A 15,621-nucleotide genomic window follows, 5' to 3' on the forward strand; every position below is an offset into this window, starting at 1 on the left:
TGATCTAAAAGTTTATTCTATATTATTAGTACTATTCTGGAAATAACACTAATTAAAAATGTAAAGTCTTATTCCTTTTCTTGCTTTATCTTTAACTAGTTTCATTGTGGAATTTATGTGGTTTTAAACTGGTTATGCTTTATAACCTGTATTTTTTCTCAATGATGATTTGTTTTTTTACAAATAAAAGGAGTAATATATGTTAAGAGTACTTTAGATTTGTGATAAGGCGTTAATAAGCTTAGAGCGGGGTTGGCAAACTTCTGTTAAGCATCATTTGGTTCTTTGTCACATAATCTGTTTTTTTAACAACCATTTAGAAACCTAAAAACTATTCTTGGCTCATAGGCCACACAAAAACAAGTGAGCAGGATTTGGCCTGTGGGCTGTCGTTTGCTTATTGAGGCTTTTCATCTTGGGAAAGAGTCTCCGTTGACACACACATTTTTTCTTACCTCCATATACTTTTTTCCTTGTGGCTGCTCTGAAGCTGGAACAAACGCTCTAGTATTCACGTGTCATTTTTGTTGTGCTTGCTGTCTGCTTTGTCTTAAAACCTGTCAGTTCTTTTCAGATCACATCTCACCATGTAACACTTTTGTTCTTAAGTTTTTACCAAGTTGTATTGCCTTTTTATATAGCTCAGTGACTAGTTACACTTCTAAGGATGACTCTAGTTAAAATTAACTTGGGAAATACTGGTTTACGTTGTTCAGTTCAGTTCAGTTCAGTCTCTCAGTCGTGTCCGACTCTTTGCAACCCCATGGACCACAGCACGCCAGGCCTCCCTGTCCATCACCAACTCCCGGAGTTCACCCAAACTCACGTCCATCAAGTCGGTGATGCCATCCAGCCATCTCATCCTCTGTTGTCCCGTTCTCCTCCTGCTGCCGATCCCTCCCAGCGTTAGAGTCTTTTCCAGTGAGTCAGCTCTTTGCATGAGGTGGCCAAAGTGGGTTTACGTTTTTAACCTAAACCTATTCTTTGTAATCAGCAGATTCCACCTCATTGTTTATAGGCAGGTTGTAGATTATTTTTTTTCAAGAGCAGAATGTGAATCAGAACTTTGCTGTCAGTATCTTTAGGGCTTAGAAGGGAAAAGATAATAGGAATGAATAGAGACTGCTTTCCCAGTTTCCCAGTCTCTTTGATGGAGTGTTCATCCTGGGAACATGCTATGAAATACACGCAGAAACTGCTGCTATTCCACTTTACATCCTTTCGAAACACAGAGTGTTTGAAAATTTTGTAAATGGGAATTTACTGAGGTGTTTGTTTTAGAGGCAGTATCTGTCATCACATGTGAGTGATCCTCCAGCCACACCTTAGGTATAGATCTGTATGGCTCCAGAAACTATAGTCTGTAATTCATTGTTGATAGGAAATTTCAAAGACTAAAGAAACTATTAACCATAAGGTTAACTTGCGCTAGTTTTGGCAAGTGAAGACTGTGAGGAAAAGTCTTTGGTCTGTTTTACATGCCCAGTAGCCACACTTGGGTAATGAATGGATTGACTTGAATACACTGTACTTTGCTCTGAATTCCTGCTCTTTCATTATACCTTGAAAACACTGGTTTTTATTAAATAATTTATAATATACACGAGTTCTTTCAAGTGGTTAATTAAGGGAATTTGTTGGTTTTCTTTTGTTGTTTAATCACTAAGTTGTGTCCAACTCTTTTAGGCTAAAATAAAATGTCAACCAAATGTTCAAATCTTTGGTCAAGAGCTTCTTGTTTAGAAAACTAAATATTCATCCTTCTTTTCTGACTAGTGAGATCAACAGCTTTTTATTATAGACATTTGGAAAATACAGTTTACTTTAAAAGATAAGCACTAGATCATAGTCTAATATGGTAATCTTTCATACTTTTTAAAATTAAGGGGCAAAGGAATACATTAAAAATAATATCTGTTACCAAAAAAAGATAAGTAATCAATTATTTATTAAATTAATTCTTTCCATCAGAGACATACCCTTTGTTAACATTAATAAACATACCACCATGAGTTTTTTTAATGTATATATAGATACGTTTATACAGATGTGTATCTCTATACTGGGAACATGTCACATGTGTATCTTAGAATACTCTGCATGCCGTGAACATTTTTTCAGACATTTTACCAAAAACATAATTTTTAACGACCACTTTTTAAATAATAGATTGGTTTGTAAAGTAATTCATGAACTAAAGGTGGAACAAGAAGAAACAGTGTCCTTAGGCTTATACTTTATACCCATTATTAGCCTTGCCTCTGCTTCCATGACCTCACCTTACACCAGCTCTTTCCCTTATTTTTTGAAGTCTGTTTTGGCAGACAGTGTGTGAAATCTTTTAGGCATGAGGATTAATCAAAAGGTTCCCAGGTGGCTCAGTGATAAAGAATCCGCTTACCAATGCAGGATATGCGGGTTTGATCCCTGGGTTGGGAAGATCCCCTGGAGGAGACTGGTAACCCACTCCAGTATTCTTGCCTGGGAAATCCCATGGATAGGGGAGTGTGTCAGGCTACAGTCCATGGGGTCACAAAGAGTTGGACACGACTGAGTGACTGAGTAGATACACACAGACTAATCAAAAGTCAGAGGAAAGTCAAATTTCATTTCAGGAGTCTTATGTTACTCACCCTCTTTTCTTTACTCCCTCTTTGAGTTGCAGTGCCTCTAAGGTATCCAACTCTTTCTTTTTTCTTTTCCACTCCCTCTCTTTTTTACTAGGGATCTCACAGAATTTGCAGACAGAACAATTATTCTCTTTAGCAGTTTCATAGTATCTATCTGACTGTTAAATACTGTTCCCAGGACTGTAGAAATGGACTATGGAGGATATGAAAATTCTCAGCATTGACCATTCTCTTATGAATTCCCTTGACTATAGGTAAAATAAATGCATGACAATTATTTGTAAGTTTCTTGGTTTTTCTTGCCATCTAAATCATCCAGAATAGTAAGAGTTGATAGAGCTATCCCATTTTGTAATAATTATTTTTCTTTACAGAGAATTTTGGGTCTTTTTGTTATCAATCTGTGCACTTGCATTGTTGACTCTTCTTGTAACATCTTTTTTTTTAAAAAAACTTTTAAAACTGTGGTAAGATACACATAAAATTGATCATTGCCATAATTTTAAGTGTACAGTTGAGTGACAATAAGTTAAATTCACAACATTGGACAGCCATTAGCTCTATTTCCAGAAGTTTTTCCTCATCCCAAACTGAAACTCTGTGCCTATTAAATAATAACTCTCCAATTCCCCTCTCCTCAGCCCCAGGTAACGTCTTTCCTACTTTTTGTCTCTGTGACTTGACCTTTTCTAGGTGTCTCAGTATAAATGGAATCATAGAATGTTTGTCTTTTTGTATCAGACAACATTTAGTGTAATGTTTTCAAGGTTCATCCGTGTTATATAGCATATATCAGAATTTCATTTTTTATGGCTGAATAATATTCCACTCAGTGTGTGTATGTGTATGTGTGTATAGTCATGCCATCACACCACATTGTATTTATCCATTCATTTTATCCAACAAACATTTGAGTTGTTTCTACATTTTAGCTATTGTAAGTAATGCTTTGACCATTGGCATACAAGTATTTGAGTTTCTGCTTTCAGTTCTTTTGTTAACATACCTAGGAATGGATTGATGGATCGAGTTTCTCTGCATCCTTACTAGCACTTATTATATTACCTTTTTTTTTTTTTCCATAGCCACTCTAATGGGAGTGAAGTTGTAGCTCATTGTCGTTTTGATTTGCATTTCCTGAATGAGGTTGAACATCTTTTCATGTACTTATTGGCCATTTGTGTATTTTCTTTAGAAACCTGTCTATTCAATTTGCCCAGTTTTGAATTGGATTGGTTTTTGTTTGTGAGTTGTGTCTAACACCTTTTTGGAAGTAAAAGGTGCACCGTGATAACCCAGACTGTGTTTCTCCCTTCTCAGGATTCCTACAGGAAACAAGTAGTAATTGATGGAGAAACCTGTCTCTTGGATATTCTCGACACAGCAGGTCAAGAGGAGTACAGTGCAATGAGGGACCAGTACATGAGGACTGGGGAGGGCTTTCTTTGTGTATTTGCCATAAATAATACTAAATCATTTGAAGATATTCACCATTATAGGTGGGTTTAAGTTGAATAAAATAAATTGACATTGAGGAGTAACTATCTCCATTTATTGAGTCTTTGCTAACTGCCATGCACAAATTATCTAATATAGAATAATTTTTGTGAGGTAGGTAATATCCCTGTTTTGCAAATGAAATCTTAGGGATTGAGCAGTTGAGCAGCTTGTTCCAGATCACACAGTGGCGATACTGGAATTGAAAAGCAGGTCTATTTGACTCTAAAACCTGTGCTCTTAACCACTCTGTACTGGAGAAACAAAGCTTTATGCTAGATCCATCATAAAAATGAAAACCATGAACAAAAATGTGAAAAGATAATTGAGATGGCACCACTTGAATAGCCTTAAAAAATAAGTCCATTTAGTGTGGCATTTCTTGGAATCAAATAAGTACTGGCTTTAGATAATTAAGGAAAAAACACAACTCTGAAGTTAAAAGACAGAAGTGTTAATACAGTTTTTAAAGAATCTTGGCGAATTTGCATAAAATTGATTACTTTTATTAAAATAATTGTTCACATAGAAATAAAATCTTTCCACTTGGTGTTCTTTTTTAAGAATGGAAGGTTAAAAATATGTTAATGTTGTAATTCATGTTTTTATAAAAACATTAATTCTATATATATATATTTAACAACATACACAGAATGTGTTTTTAAGATTATAATTTTAAAAATTAGGCATAGCACTTTTTTGGCCTAAAATTTTTCATTATTTCTGTTTTATCATTGTGACCTACCTGCATATGAACCTATTAGACTGTAGTACTATTATATTTCTGGATATTTGATCTTTTAAAAGACATAGAAGTTCTGTTTAGAATAGAGAAAAACAAGTAGAAGGAGGAGAAAGGAAAATTTGGTGTGATGGGAACTAGGAATTACATTAACAACCTTTATTTTATGAGACAAAGTTGTGAATAGTTTCTGAAAGATTTTTGTTACTAATTCCTGTGCTATAACTTTTTTTTTCCTCCCCAGAGAACAAATAAAAAGAGTTAAAGACTCTGAAGATGTACCTATGGTTCTAGTAGGAAATAAATGTGATTTGCCTTCTAGAACAGTAGACACAAAACAGGCTCAGGACTTAGCAAGAAGTTATGGAATTCCTTTTATTGAAACATCAGCAAAGACAAGACAGGTAAGTAAAATTGTAATAAATAACAAATCTTTCCTCTCAAACTATATCAAGTGATTTTAATCATTAATCATAATTTACTAATATATATTCCAATAATGACATTTTGGGAGCAGGAAGGTGTGATCATTAATAAATGTACATACCTGATAGCATAACTGTTGATTTTTTTTCCATTATACTAAAGTAGGAAGTAAAACAATATTTACTTGGTAAATGTTCTCTAAAGGATATGAGAGGGCAGTCCTCATTCCAGTGTCTATGCGTTATTTTTGGCTTTGGTTTCTTTCCACATTGAACAGTTCAGCACATCTTATAGTCAGGATTCAAGAGATGTGGGAATTTTTTTTTTTTTTTTACTGTTTTTTTTTTTTTTAATTAACAGGGAGACGAATTTTGAGTTTCCTATTTTTGAAGTGCTTTTATATTATGTCATGTTTCTAGATTAAATGTTGTATGTTTGGAGAATTTTACTTTGCTAGAATATTCTTTTAAAGGATATATTTGTTTTTCAGGAAAGTTTTCATTAAGGCAGGAGAATATTTACAAAGCAAATAGGAATTCTCAGTTATTCATTTACTGTCTTGTTCTGAAAAAAACACCACCACCACCAGATTGATCCTGAATTTTGTTTCAAAAATTATCTTTAAAAGTAACTTTTTCCCTAGGTAAAATTAATTGATATGATTTAACCTCTTTGTGTGAAATAAGAGTTTAACGTATAGAATAAATAAATTCCTAGAAAGGAATATATAATGTTATGATGGAATACTGGTATGTTCCATACAAGGTGAACATTTGTTTGGGGCCTTGTCTGGTTATGGCCCAGAAAACCAATCTCATGGAATTTAACTTTATCATCCTAGAAGTTAAGAAAATTGATGAAAAATTCATTACATGGTTAAACTTACAAAAACATCTTCTAGATCTTTCACTGAATTTTGTAAAGGGATAAAAATTTTAAAAGTAAACCATTTCTCAGCTAGTATATATATGTCTGCTTCCCTGGCGGAAGATTATATGTACCACTTTCTACTTGTATAAATTTGGTACACAGTGAAAAAAAAATTCTATTTTAAGTCTTCATTTGGAATCAAAAGTTGAATTACTATAGTTTTTAACCATAATACAGATTATCTAATTCTAAAACCTGATGTATAAGTTACAAAAATACTTGGTACATATATTACTTAAGTTTACTTTGAAAGAATTAAGATTTTATTCATAGCATTCCCAAGTCCCAAAGACTAGGAAGAGGTTTGATTTTTATCATCTTCGCACTGGTCTTCTCTGACTAGAATCCTGGATTTCCCTTAAGAAGTACTCAGAAAACATGATTATATCATTGTAACTTTTTCTCTCACTTTCATATACAAATTTTTCAGGTATAAAATTGAAGGATTTTTACTGAAAGCATTTGCAAACCTGCTACCTAGATTATACTATTAACATTTTATTAACTTATATTATTTATAACTTTAAAAATAAATACTTTAGATTGGGAGATATATTAGTTTACATTGTACAAAGGAAAGAAAAAAGTCTAATAAGAGACTTTGCCTGATGTTGTAAAGGGCTGCAAATAAAGCTGTACTTCTCATACTTTAATATGCATAAAAATCAACTGAGCTTCTTATTCAAACCCAGATTCTAATTCTGAATTAGAATTAGGGTCTAGATTGGAAGCTGTGATTCCGCAATTTTAACAAGCTCTCAAGTGATGCTGACTTTGGTACATGGACCACATCTGGAGTGGAAAGGTAATAAAGGACAGAAGAAGTCGTCTTGTTACTTCTGCAGTGTTACCCTCCACTCTCGTTTGATATAAGAGCCTAAAACAGTTGTGTCTTCTTTCCTTGTATGGTTACTACCTCAGAAGTAATATTGATTCTTAATGTTTGACATGAATACTTTAATATACCACAGCATTCATAACTAATCGGAAAACTACCTGGTTTCCTTTTAAAATAGATTTTTAGGTTTTATACTGGTTTTTGTGGAGGGAGGGGTAGGGAAGGTAATGTAGGTATGTGATACCTAGTGGATTAACCTGAATTTGTTTTGTAGACATTTTTATGGATCATCGAATTAAAATATACAGTGATATGTTACAAAGAAATACTGTACTTTATTCCTTAACCTTCTAGCCCTCAGCTTCTCTTATATTTATATCCTGTTTTATTGATCTGGTTATGTAATTTATGGTGCTAAACTACAACTTCGATATTTAGTTTCTGATCTTTGATTTCTCTATTATATGGACTTGTTGATTTGTCTCTCAAAAGTTTATTCATCTCTCTCTGTTGAAATTAATTTGCTATTTGCATGCTCTTAGAAGACTTGAATTAACTATTCCAAGTAATTGAGAAAATGAAGTATGTAAATTTTTATAAATTTTAATTTACATCTCTAGTTTTTGTGAAAATTTGAAGCCCTATTTTCTGCAGAACGTTTTGATATTCATCTCCTATTATTTATTTATTATTTGAGCAAAATGAATATGCATATCCTCATTGTAGTTTATCAGCAGCTACTTGTTTCCTGCCCTGTTTTGGTCTTGAGCATGAACTTAAAACACAAAACAAGAGAAAGTTATATTTAAGTTAGTAGGAACAGGACATGCATTTAGAACTTTTATAGATAAAAGTCAGGGGCTAGCAAGCTTTTTCTGCAGAGGGTCAGATGATAAATACTTTAGGCTTTTGGGCCCCAAGTGATATCTGTTGCATTTTTTTTTTTTCTTACAGCTCTTTAAAAATGCAAAAATCACTCAGCTTGTGGGCAGTACAAAAATATGGGCTGTGGCTGCATTGGGCTTGTGGGTTGTACTGTGCTGCTTGTTGATTATCTAGGGAACTGTGTTCTTTGACCAGACATGAGAAGTTAGGTCAGACTTTCAACTTAAATTTTATAGGCTAACATTAGTAATTTTAAAGTAAAATTTACATATTCTGTGAAAGAAAAGTTAAGAGTTTTACTCTAGTATTTTTAAGGTAAGGGTTGCAGACTATATATTTTACCAACTTAATTAGTTTCTTATTTTAAAAAGTCCATTTTTATGGCTAAAATACAATTCTTTTATATTTTTATAAAATTATAGTTTTCAGCTATTCTTTTAGTCCACATCTGAAAGGCCAAAGAAGTTTTTGTTTCTGCAGGTAGGCTGCATCAGGTCCCTGTGTTCCAAGTGTATAATAAAGTCTGCTGTCTAGATGACATTTTTCTGGCTTCTTTGGGCAGTGCATGGTAGTGTTCGCAAAGGCTGTTGAAACCAAATTGTTGATACCATGGTAATCAGCAGTGTGTTTTCCAGTCTGCTAAAATCAAAAGTGGGGAGCATTCAGGAAAGTGGATGATAAAAGCAAAATTCTCTGAGTATATGTTACTTCTGATTCAGCTTTTTTGCTTTCTGGAGGTCTCAATTTGAGCATAATGTGAAAATTTGTTTTATGAACTTAAAAATGTTTTAAGTTTAAAAAAAATTTTTTTTTAAAATTAATTTTGTTTTGTTGTTGTTAATTTCCAGATACATAAATTTAGTTGTTGGGAGACCTCCGTTAAAGAAAACTTATGATCAAACTGTTTTAACAAAGCAAACCAAACAAAAAACGTTCTTATATGCCACATTTCTCTGTTTAGCAGTAGTTGGGGTTGTGTACAAAAGATTGATATTTTGAACTTTGCTTTTTATGTGTTAAAACTAGACAAAACAATTAACCGAGGACCTGCTGTGCACCAATGCATAGCATAGCCTCCGAAGCAGTTCAGAGTTGCTGAGGTAGGTTATCGTTCGGCAAGGTTTCTTTCCAATTCAGCAATGCAGAGTTGCTTTTTAGAATACATCTTGTTCCTCCCATTGCTGTCCCCCAAGAAGGCTAGAAGAGGGGTGGCAGAGGATGAGATGGTTGGATGGCATCACTGACTCAATGGACATGAATTTGCGCAAACTCCAGGAAATAGTGAAGGACAGGGGAGCCTGGTGTGCTGCAGTCTATGGTGTTGCAAAGAATTGGACACAACTTAATGACTGAACAACAACACAGGAAGGCTAGTATTCTTGCATTCAGGTATTTGAAGTGTTATTTCATTGAAAGAATTTTGGCAGGTAGTAAACTGTTAACTGGAACAAGTACTTGTTTAAAATTGAATTGGTTAGTGAAAACATTACAGGCATAAGGATACAGAATGATGTGGTTAACAGTTCTTTCTCCTGTACTGAAGTGCTGTATTTCCATAGTCTCCACAGTATGTTTTCAGATAATGACTGAGCTGAAAGTACTGTCAAATCTCTTGATTAAAGAAGAATGTACAAATATATTTTTTAAAACTTATTTTAAAATTTACATACATAGACACATGCACTTTTGCTCCTACAGTACACACTTGTGTCTCAGTTGTTTAATCAGTGAGATCTGAAGATGAGTATATTGTGGCAACAAGCCATAGTCTCAAGAATAAATCATTTTGTGCCAGTTAAGACCTTAGCAACTAACCATAGTAGGTATTAAACATCTGTTTTGGCTGTGCTTAATCTTTTAAAATTACCTACAAATTCTGGAATATGAAACCAGTGTTTTGTGCCAGTGGTTTAAGGTACATACAAGGATCAGTAATGTTCTCTTCATGTCAGTATGACTTTAAAGCATATTATCAAGAAATAAGTAATTAAGTCTGAGAAAATATGGTAAATAACTGATTCTTTAAAATCTAATTTAAATTTTCTATTAGTAAAGATGAGAAATGAAAAAGTCATTCTGGAACAACTATTTCTTGGTGGTGTTAATTATCTTAGCCTCTGAGGTCCTGATACTGAATTTTTGGTGGCGGGTAGTCTAGTTCTTTTTAATTACTGGCTTCCAACTCTCTCTGCATTACTGGAAACAAAAATCATATATTCTGATATTGGTGATGGGATGTGCATACTTAAAAAGCAGACACATTCAAACTAGTTTTAGAAATAAATTATAATCAAAATTTGCTTCTGCTAAATTATTTTTCCTCCATCATAGAATATTTCAGTACTTCTACATTGACCTTATACCTTCTTTTTTAAACAAGAATGAGAGTTTTTATTCTTAAAAATATGAGCTTTACCTGGTTTGTTTTATTTGTATATACATATATTTGAAATTTCTTGCATTAATTTTCAAATTGAAAAGACAATCATTTGTGAAGATATCTTAAATGTCAGCAACATGCTTTATATTTTATATGCATTACTAAAGCTCTTTTAATACCTTAATTATTTAGTAATTTCTTAAAAACAAACCCTCTCCTCTTAGACAGTAGTGATAAATACAAAATATTAAAAATTTTATATATGGGTACATGTGGCTGTCTCATTTAAAGTACCAACATATTTAATGATTTCAGAAAATAGTTGGAATTTTTATTCTGTAGTTGGCTTAGTTACCTAATTGATTAAATTGATTTCATTAAAAGTATACAGATATTTATGTCACGTTGATACAATAACTTCAGAGGTACATTTTAATATATAATTAACATTATTTAAATCCCTACTTAACTGAAACTTAATTTTATGAATTTTAAATTAAAGTTTTACTTCAAAGATAAATTACTGAGTTCCACTGAAGCCGTTCTTAATACATTCTAAAGATTTGTAAGAATTAATATTGCTATAAAAATTGAGATGCCCCTTTTCTTTTCCTTAACTATTGTAAGCAGTGGATGTGTGATGATGTATGCATGCTAAGATTAAGCTTTAGCTGTTTTACTTAAGTTAATACTTAAATGGCTGATTCTGTGTGCTTGATTGAATTTAAAACTGCAAATCATATTTTTGGTACAAATTAGATTTTTAGGTACTGGGTCCATTTTTTCACATTTGGTTATAGAAAGACTGATGTTACCAATGGCAGAGACTTAAATATGCCACTTCCCATAGTGAGTAATTCTATCTTAAAATTGAAAGAACAGATTAAGCTTAAAAAAAAATGTACGGTAAAATAAACCACTAACATTTTAAAAACATCTTTCTTTCAGAAGGATGGAACATATATCTTTTAAGTTAATTTGTACCACATGTAAATTAATGCGTGCTTAAGTTGCATCAGTCATATCTGACTCTTTGAGACCCCATGGACTGTAGCCTGCCAGGGTCCTCTGTCCACAGGATTCTGCAGGCCAGAAAACTGGAGTGGGTTGCCATTCCTTCTCCAGGGGATCTTCCCAGCCCAGGGATTGAACCCGTGTCTCTTACATCTCCTGCACTGGCAGACGGGTTCTTTACCATTACCATTAGTGCCACCTGGGAAGCCCTATGTAGATTAATATTTGTGTTAGTATTTCTTTTTAGAAATACTAAAGAATTCTTAATATTTTTGAGAATATACTTTAAAGAAAATTTTAAGATTTTTAATATTTTAAGAAAATACTTAATACTTTTAAGTATTCTTAATGCTTTTAAGAAATTAATATTTCTTTTTTTAGATGTCAGCTTCTACTTTGGTGGTTACATTCTTCGGGACAAACTAACAGTACAGTTAATCTAAACATTTTTTCCTTTTGTCTACTGTCTAATTTTCTAGACTAGAAAAGACATAAAACTTCTCCATATGGGCATATATGATTGTATTTGTTGTCGTAGCTTTCTCACCATAGCCTTAAGCAGAAGTCCCCTTGGCTCCTTCAAAGTGTGTAAATTAAAAGATATGAAGCCAGTACATTGGATATTGTTCTAAAAATTATTCTTAAGACTTGTAATACGGATACAAAATTGTATTGCTACTATTTTGTATTTTTTAAACAATTAAAAATATTTTCATTTTATGGTAAACAGCCCTCATTTAGCATTTTTATTTAAATAGTGCAGTTCTCTATCCACAAAAGTCCCAGTCTCAGTTCCATTTGTGGGCTCTAGAAATTGACTGGACAGTTGCAACTGAAGATAGAACTTGTGATTCCAGTCTCTTGACCCAGCTGTATTTTGAGGTGTTGTGTGCATGTGTGTGTGTGTGTGTGTGTTGAAACAAAGGTCTGACTATCCCTTTTGTACCATTTTTCTCCTCACTCCTGACTCAGAGCAGGAGTGGGGATCAGTGGTACAAAAATAACTTGTTTTCCCTAAGTCAAAGAAATAATTTAAATCTAACTTCAGTTTAGACTTTGATTAATTCTGTGACTAACAAACTAAAATGATTGCATTAATTGATATACAGGTACTAATAAAACATGCACTTCCTAATTTAAATTAAAAAAAAATTCTTATCCCATTACAAAACAAAACTTGACTTCAAAGAACAAATCAGAATTTATGCCCTATTTTAATACTGAATCTCCAGTTCTATTCAAACAGTCTGATTCTGTTTGAGAAAAGAAAATGCTCAAGTAAAGCTCAAAATTTCAAACTTCTTGCACATGGCTGTCCCAATAAATTACTATTACCAATGAAACAGACTTTAAAGAAGTTGTGTTTTACAATGCAGAGAGTGGAGGATGCTTTTTATACATTGGTGAGAGAGATCCGACAATACAGATTGAAAAAAATCAGCAAAGAAGAAAAGACTCCTGGCTGTGTGAAAATTAAAAAATGCATTGTAATGTAATCTGGTAAGTTCAGCATATTAATTTTGGCAGAAAGCATGTTTTTCATAGCTAACGAAGTAGCAACCACTTGAGATCTACCTTGGTGTGGGATTCTAATTTTAAGTATTAAAAAAATAAGAAAGGTGTAGTTTGCTTCCAGTCAATAATTTATTTTTAATGGATATTAATTATAATTGAGGCAATTTTTTGATGGCTATAGACTATTCTACATTTGTCAAGGTCTTGAGAGACAAAAGATGCCGGACCATATAGAGGAGTTTAATGGCCCAGAAGGTGGGAAAGGCTCACTCTTACAGAGTATGTTTTCTTTTGGACATTCCACAGGCAGGTACTTATTCTATCTCTGCTCTCATAACGTAGTGACATCAGCATCACTTCTTTACCCAGGTGAGAAACCTGGGAGTCTTGGGATGACTCCCTATTTTTCACATCCATTTGGAGGCAATCACAAATTTCTATTATGAATGATGTTACACTCTAACTTTTTTAAAAATTTATTTATTTTTGGCTGTGCTGGGTCTTCATTGCTGCACACAGGCTTTTCTCTATTTGTGGTGAGCAGGGGCTACTGTCCAGTCGCAGCACATGGGCTTCTCATTTTTGTCGCTTGTCTTGTTGCAGAGCATGGGCTCTAGGGCACATGGGCGTCAGTACTTAATGCACGTGGGCTCAGTAGTTGCCACTGTTGGGCTCTAGAACACAGGCTCGATAGCTGTGGCACCACGGGCTTAGTTGCTCCATGACATATTGAATCTTCCTGGATCAGAGATGAAACCTCCATCTCCAGCACTGGCGGGCAGATTCTTTACCACTGAGCCACTAGGGAAGCCCACCTTCTAACTTTCATCACATCATCAGTTCAGACTTCGATCATTTCTTGCTGGGATTGTTGAAACCTCTTACTTAGTTTACCTTTTGCTGCCTTTATTCACAGTGCAACTAGGGAGATATACTTAAAAGGTTTCATAGAATATATATGGCTCCTTAACACCAATCTTCCCCTCTCACCTTTGGTTTCATCTCTAAAAAACTCCTTGACTGAACTTTTGGTCCTCATGTAAATCAGTACTATGTTATTTCTTACCTTCCCTTAAGTCTTGGCTGTTGCTCTTGTTTGGAATGCTAGTGTTCTCATCCCCTAGTTTTACTAGTTAACACGCTTTCATGCTTGTCCAATCTCCTGTTCTCTAAGAATCTTTCTTTAAACCAATCCCATGGATGGAGGAGCCTGGTAGGCTGCAGTCCATGGGGTCGAAAAGAGTTGGACACGACTAAGCGACTTCACTTTCACTTTTCACTTCCCATGCATTGGAGAAGGAAATGGCAACCCACTCCAGTGTTCTTGCCTGGAGAATCCCAGGGACAGCGGCGCCTGGTGGGCTGCCGTCTATGGGGTCGCACAGAGTCGGACACGACTGAAGCGACTTAGCAGCAGACTGGGCCTAATGTGCCCTTCTTATGTATTCCCAGTTTATTGCTCTTAACTGTTACACACTTACCATGTTAAAGTGAAATAAACTATGTTTGATTCCTATACAGTAAGAATTTTAAGAGAGCTAGAATCTCATACTTCTAATCTTTGTATGTCTGTGGCCTAATGAGGTTCCTGGCACACAGGAGCTGCCCAGTTGGATTTATTGAGTGGAATTTCTCAGTTTCCTTTCTAAACCAACCCATATTAAATTTGGTTTTCCTTAGAAAATATTTCCCTCAATAGATGCCATAAAGTTTATACCAAAGCTTAAGGTTTTGATGCATATTATTTGCAATATATAATGTTCTGGGGGAACATGAAATAAAATTGGAGGATATCATTCATTGTGCTGATTAAACTAAAGGTTGGTGTTCTTTATATGAGTCGAAGGTCTGAAATAATGTATCTCCAAAAATATACTCCTGAATAGTAGATTAAGTTCCAAAGATACTATGTGGTATGTTATGAACTAAACTCAGACGAAGAAACAAAGCAAAATTAATGACTGGCATTAATTTTTATTGAGATTTATGAACTCAATATTTTTTGAGCATCATTGTACAAAATAATATTTAATTTAGAAGTGGTAAAACCCAACATTGGGATGCAATCTTAAAAGTAAAACTTCTGAAATAACAGGATTTATGACCAGAGTTAAGTGCTAGTCTTTTTTTCTTCCTACTCTGTTTATTATTAGATGATATTTAAAGTAGAACTATTTAGAATAAAATAAGCTTTATGCTTCAGTTTTTATTTGAAACAGATGAAAGTGTATACTTTTCTAAAATCTCAAATTTGTGCAAACTATTTCAGTGACTGTAGTCTAAATGTCAGATTGTTGGGCATGATGAATCTTTTTCAGTGATCATGAATAGCATTTTATATAAGGAAGAAATTGTACTTGGTAATACCTAAATTTTTTAAATAAAGATATTTTTACAGAATTTGACAGTGATAAATATATGCAGATTAGTTTTTCTTAGTGCTAAAATGATGGGTTTGAACAAATAACCCTAGTGGTATCCTGTTTTGTCTTCTTTACATGTATATGAGAATGATTAGTTCCCACATGAACAAAAGGCATCCACTACCCTGTTTTGAGCAATTTTAATATTTCACTAATCATTAAAATTAAGATTATATAGAAAGAAGAGTTCAGTGGAATACAAACTAAAGTATTTGTCAGAATCTTACAAGAAGGTAATGTAATCAAATTCTCCCTTCATTGTCTCCTAAATACTTATATATTGTTTTCACCTTAGGGTGTGTCTTCTCTGTATCTGTCTCATGGTTTTTCATTTTGTCTAC

The 15,621-nt window shown here is 33.7% G+C and overlaps 1 protein-coding gene across 5 annotated transcripts in view; it reads left to right on the forward strand.

Moving 5' to 3' along the window:
- The window catches only part of KRAS (KRAS proto-oncogene, GTPase), a 42,727-nt gene that overhangs the window by 20,367 nt on the left and 6,739 nt on the right, over window positions 1-15,621 (forward strand). For 3 of the 5 annotated variants that reach the window (XM_019961434.2, XM_019961432.2, XM_019961435.2), the window contains exons 3-5: window positions 3,951-4,129; window positions 5,114-5,273; window positions 12,719-12,842. In XM_019961434.2, the coding sequence (XP_019816993.2) occupies window positions 3,951-4,129; window positions 5,114-5,273; window positions 12,719-12,838 (459 nt within the window). In that variant the 3' untranslated portion in view covers window positions 12,839-12,842. Of the gene's footprint in view, window positions 1-3,950; window positions 4,130-5,113; window positions 5,274-12,718; window positions 12,843-15,575; window positions 15,577-15,621 lie in introns of all 5 variants that reach the window. The other 2 variants (XM_019961437.2, XM_019961436.2) reach the window with 2 other exon arrangements.

This window comes from Bos indicus, chromosome 5, assembly GCF_029378745.1.
Source record: "Bos indicus isolate NIAB-ARS_2022 breed Sahiwal x Tharparkar chromosome 5, NIAB-ARS_B.indTharparkar_mat_pri_1.0, whole genome shotgun sequence".
Lineage (NCBI taxonomy): Eukaryota > Metazoa > Chordata > Mammalia > Artiodactyla > Bovidae > Bos > Bos indicus.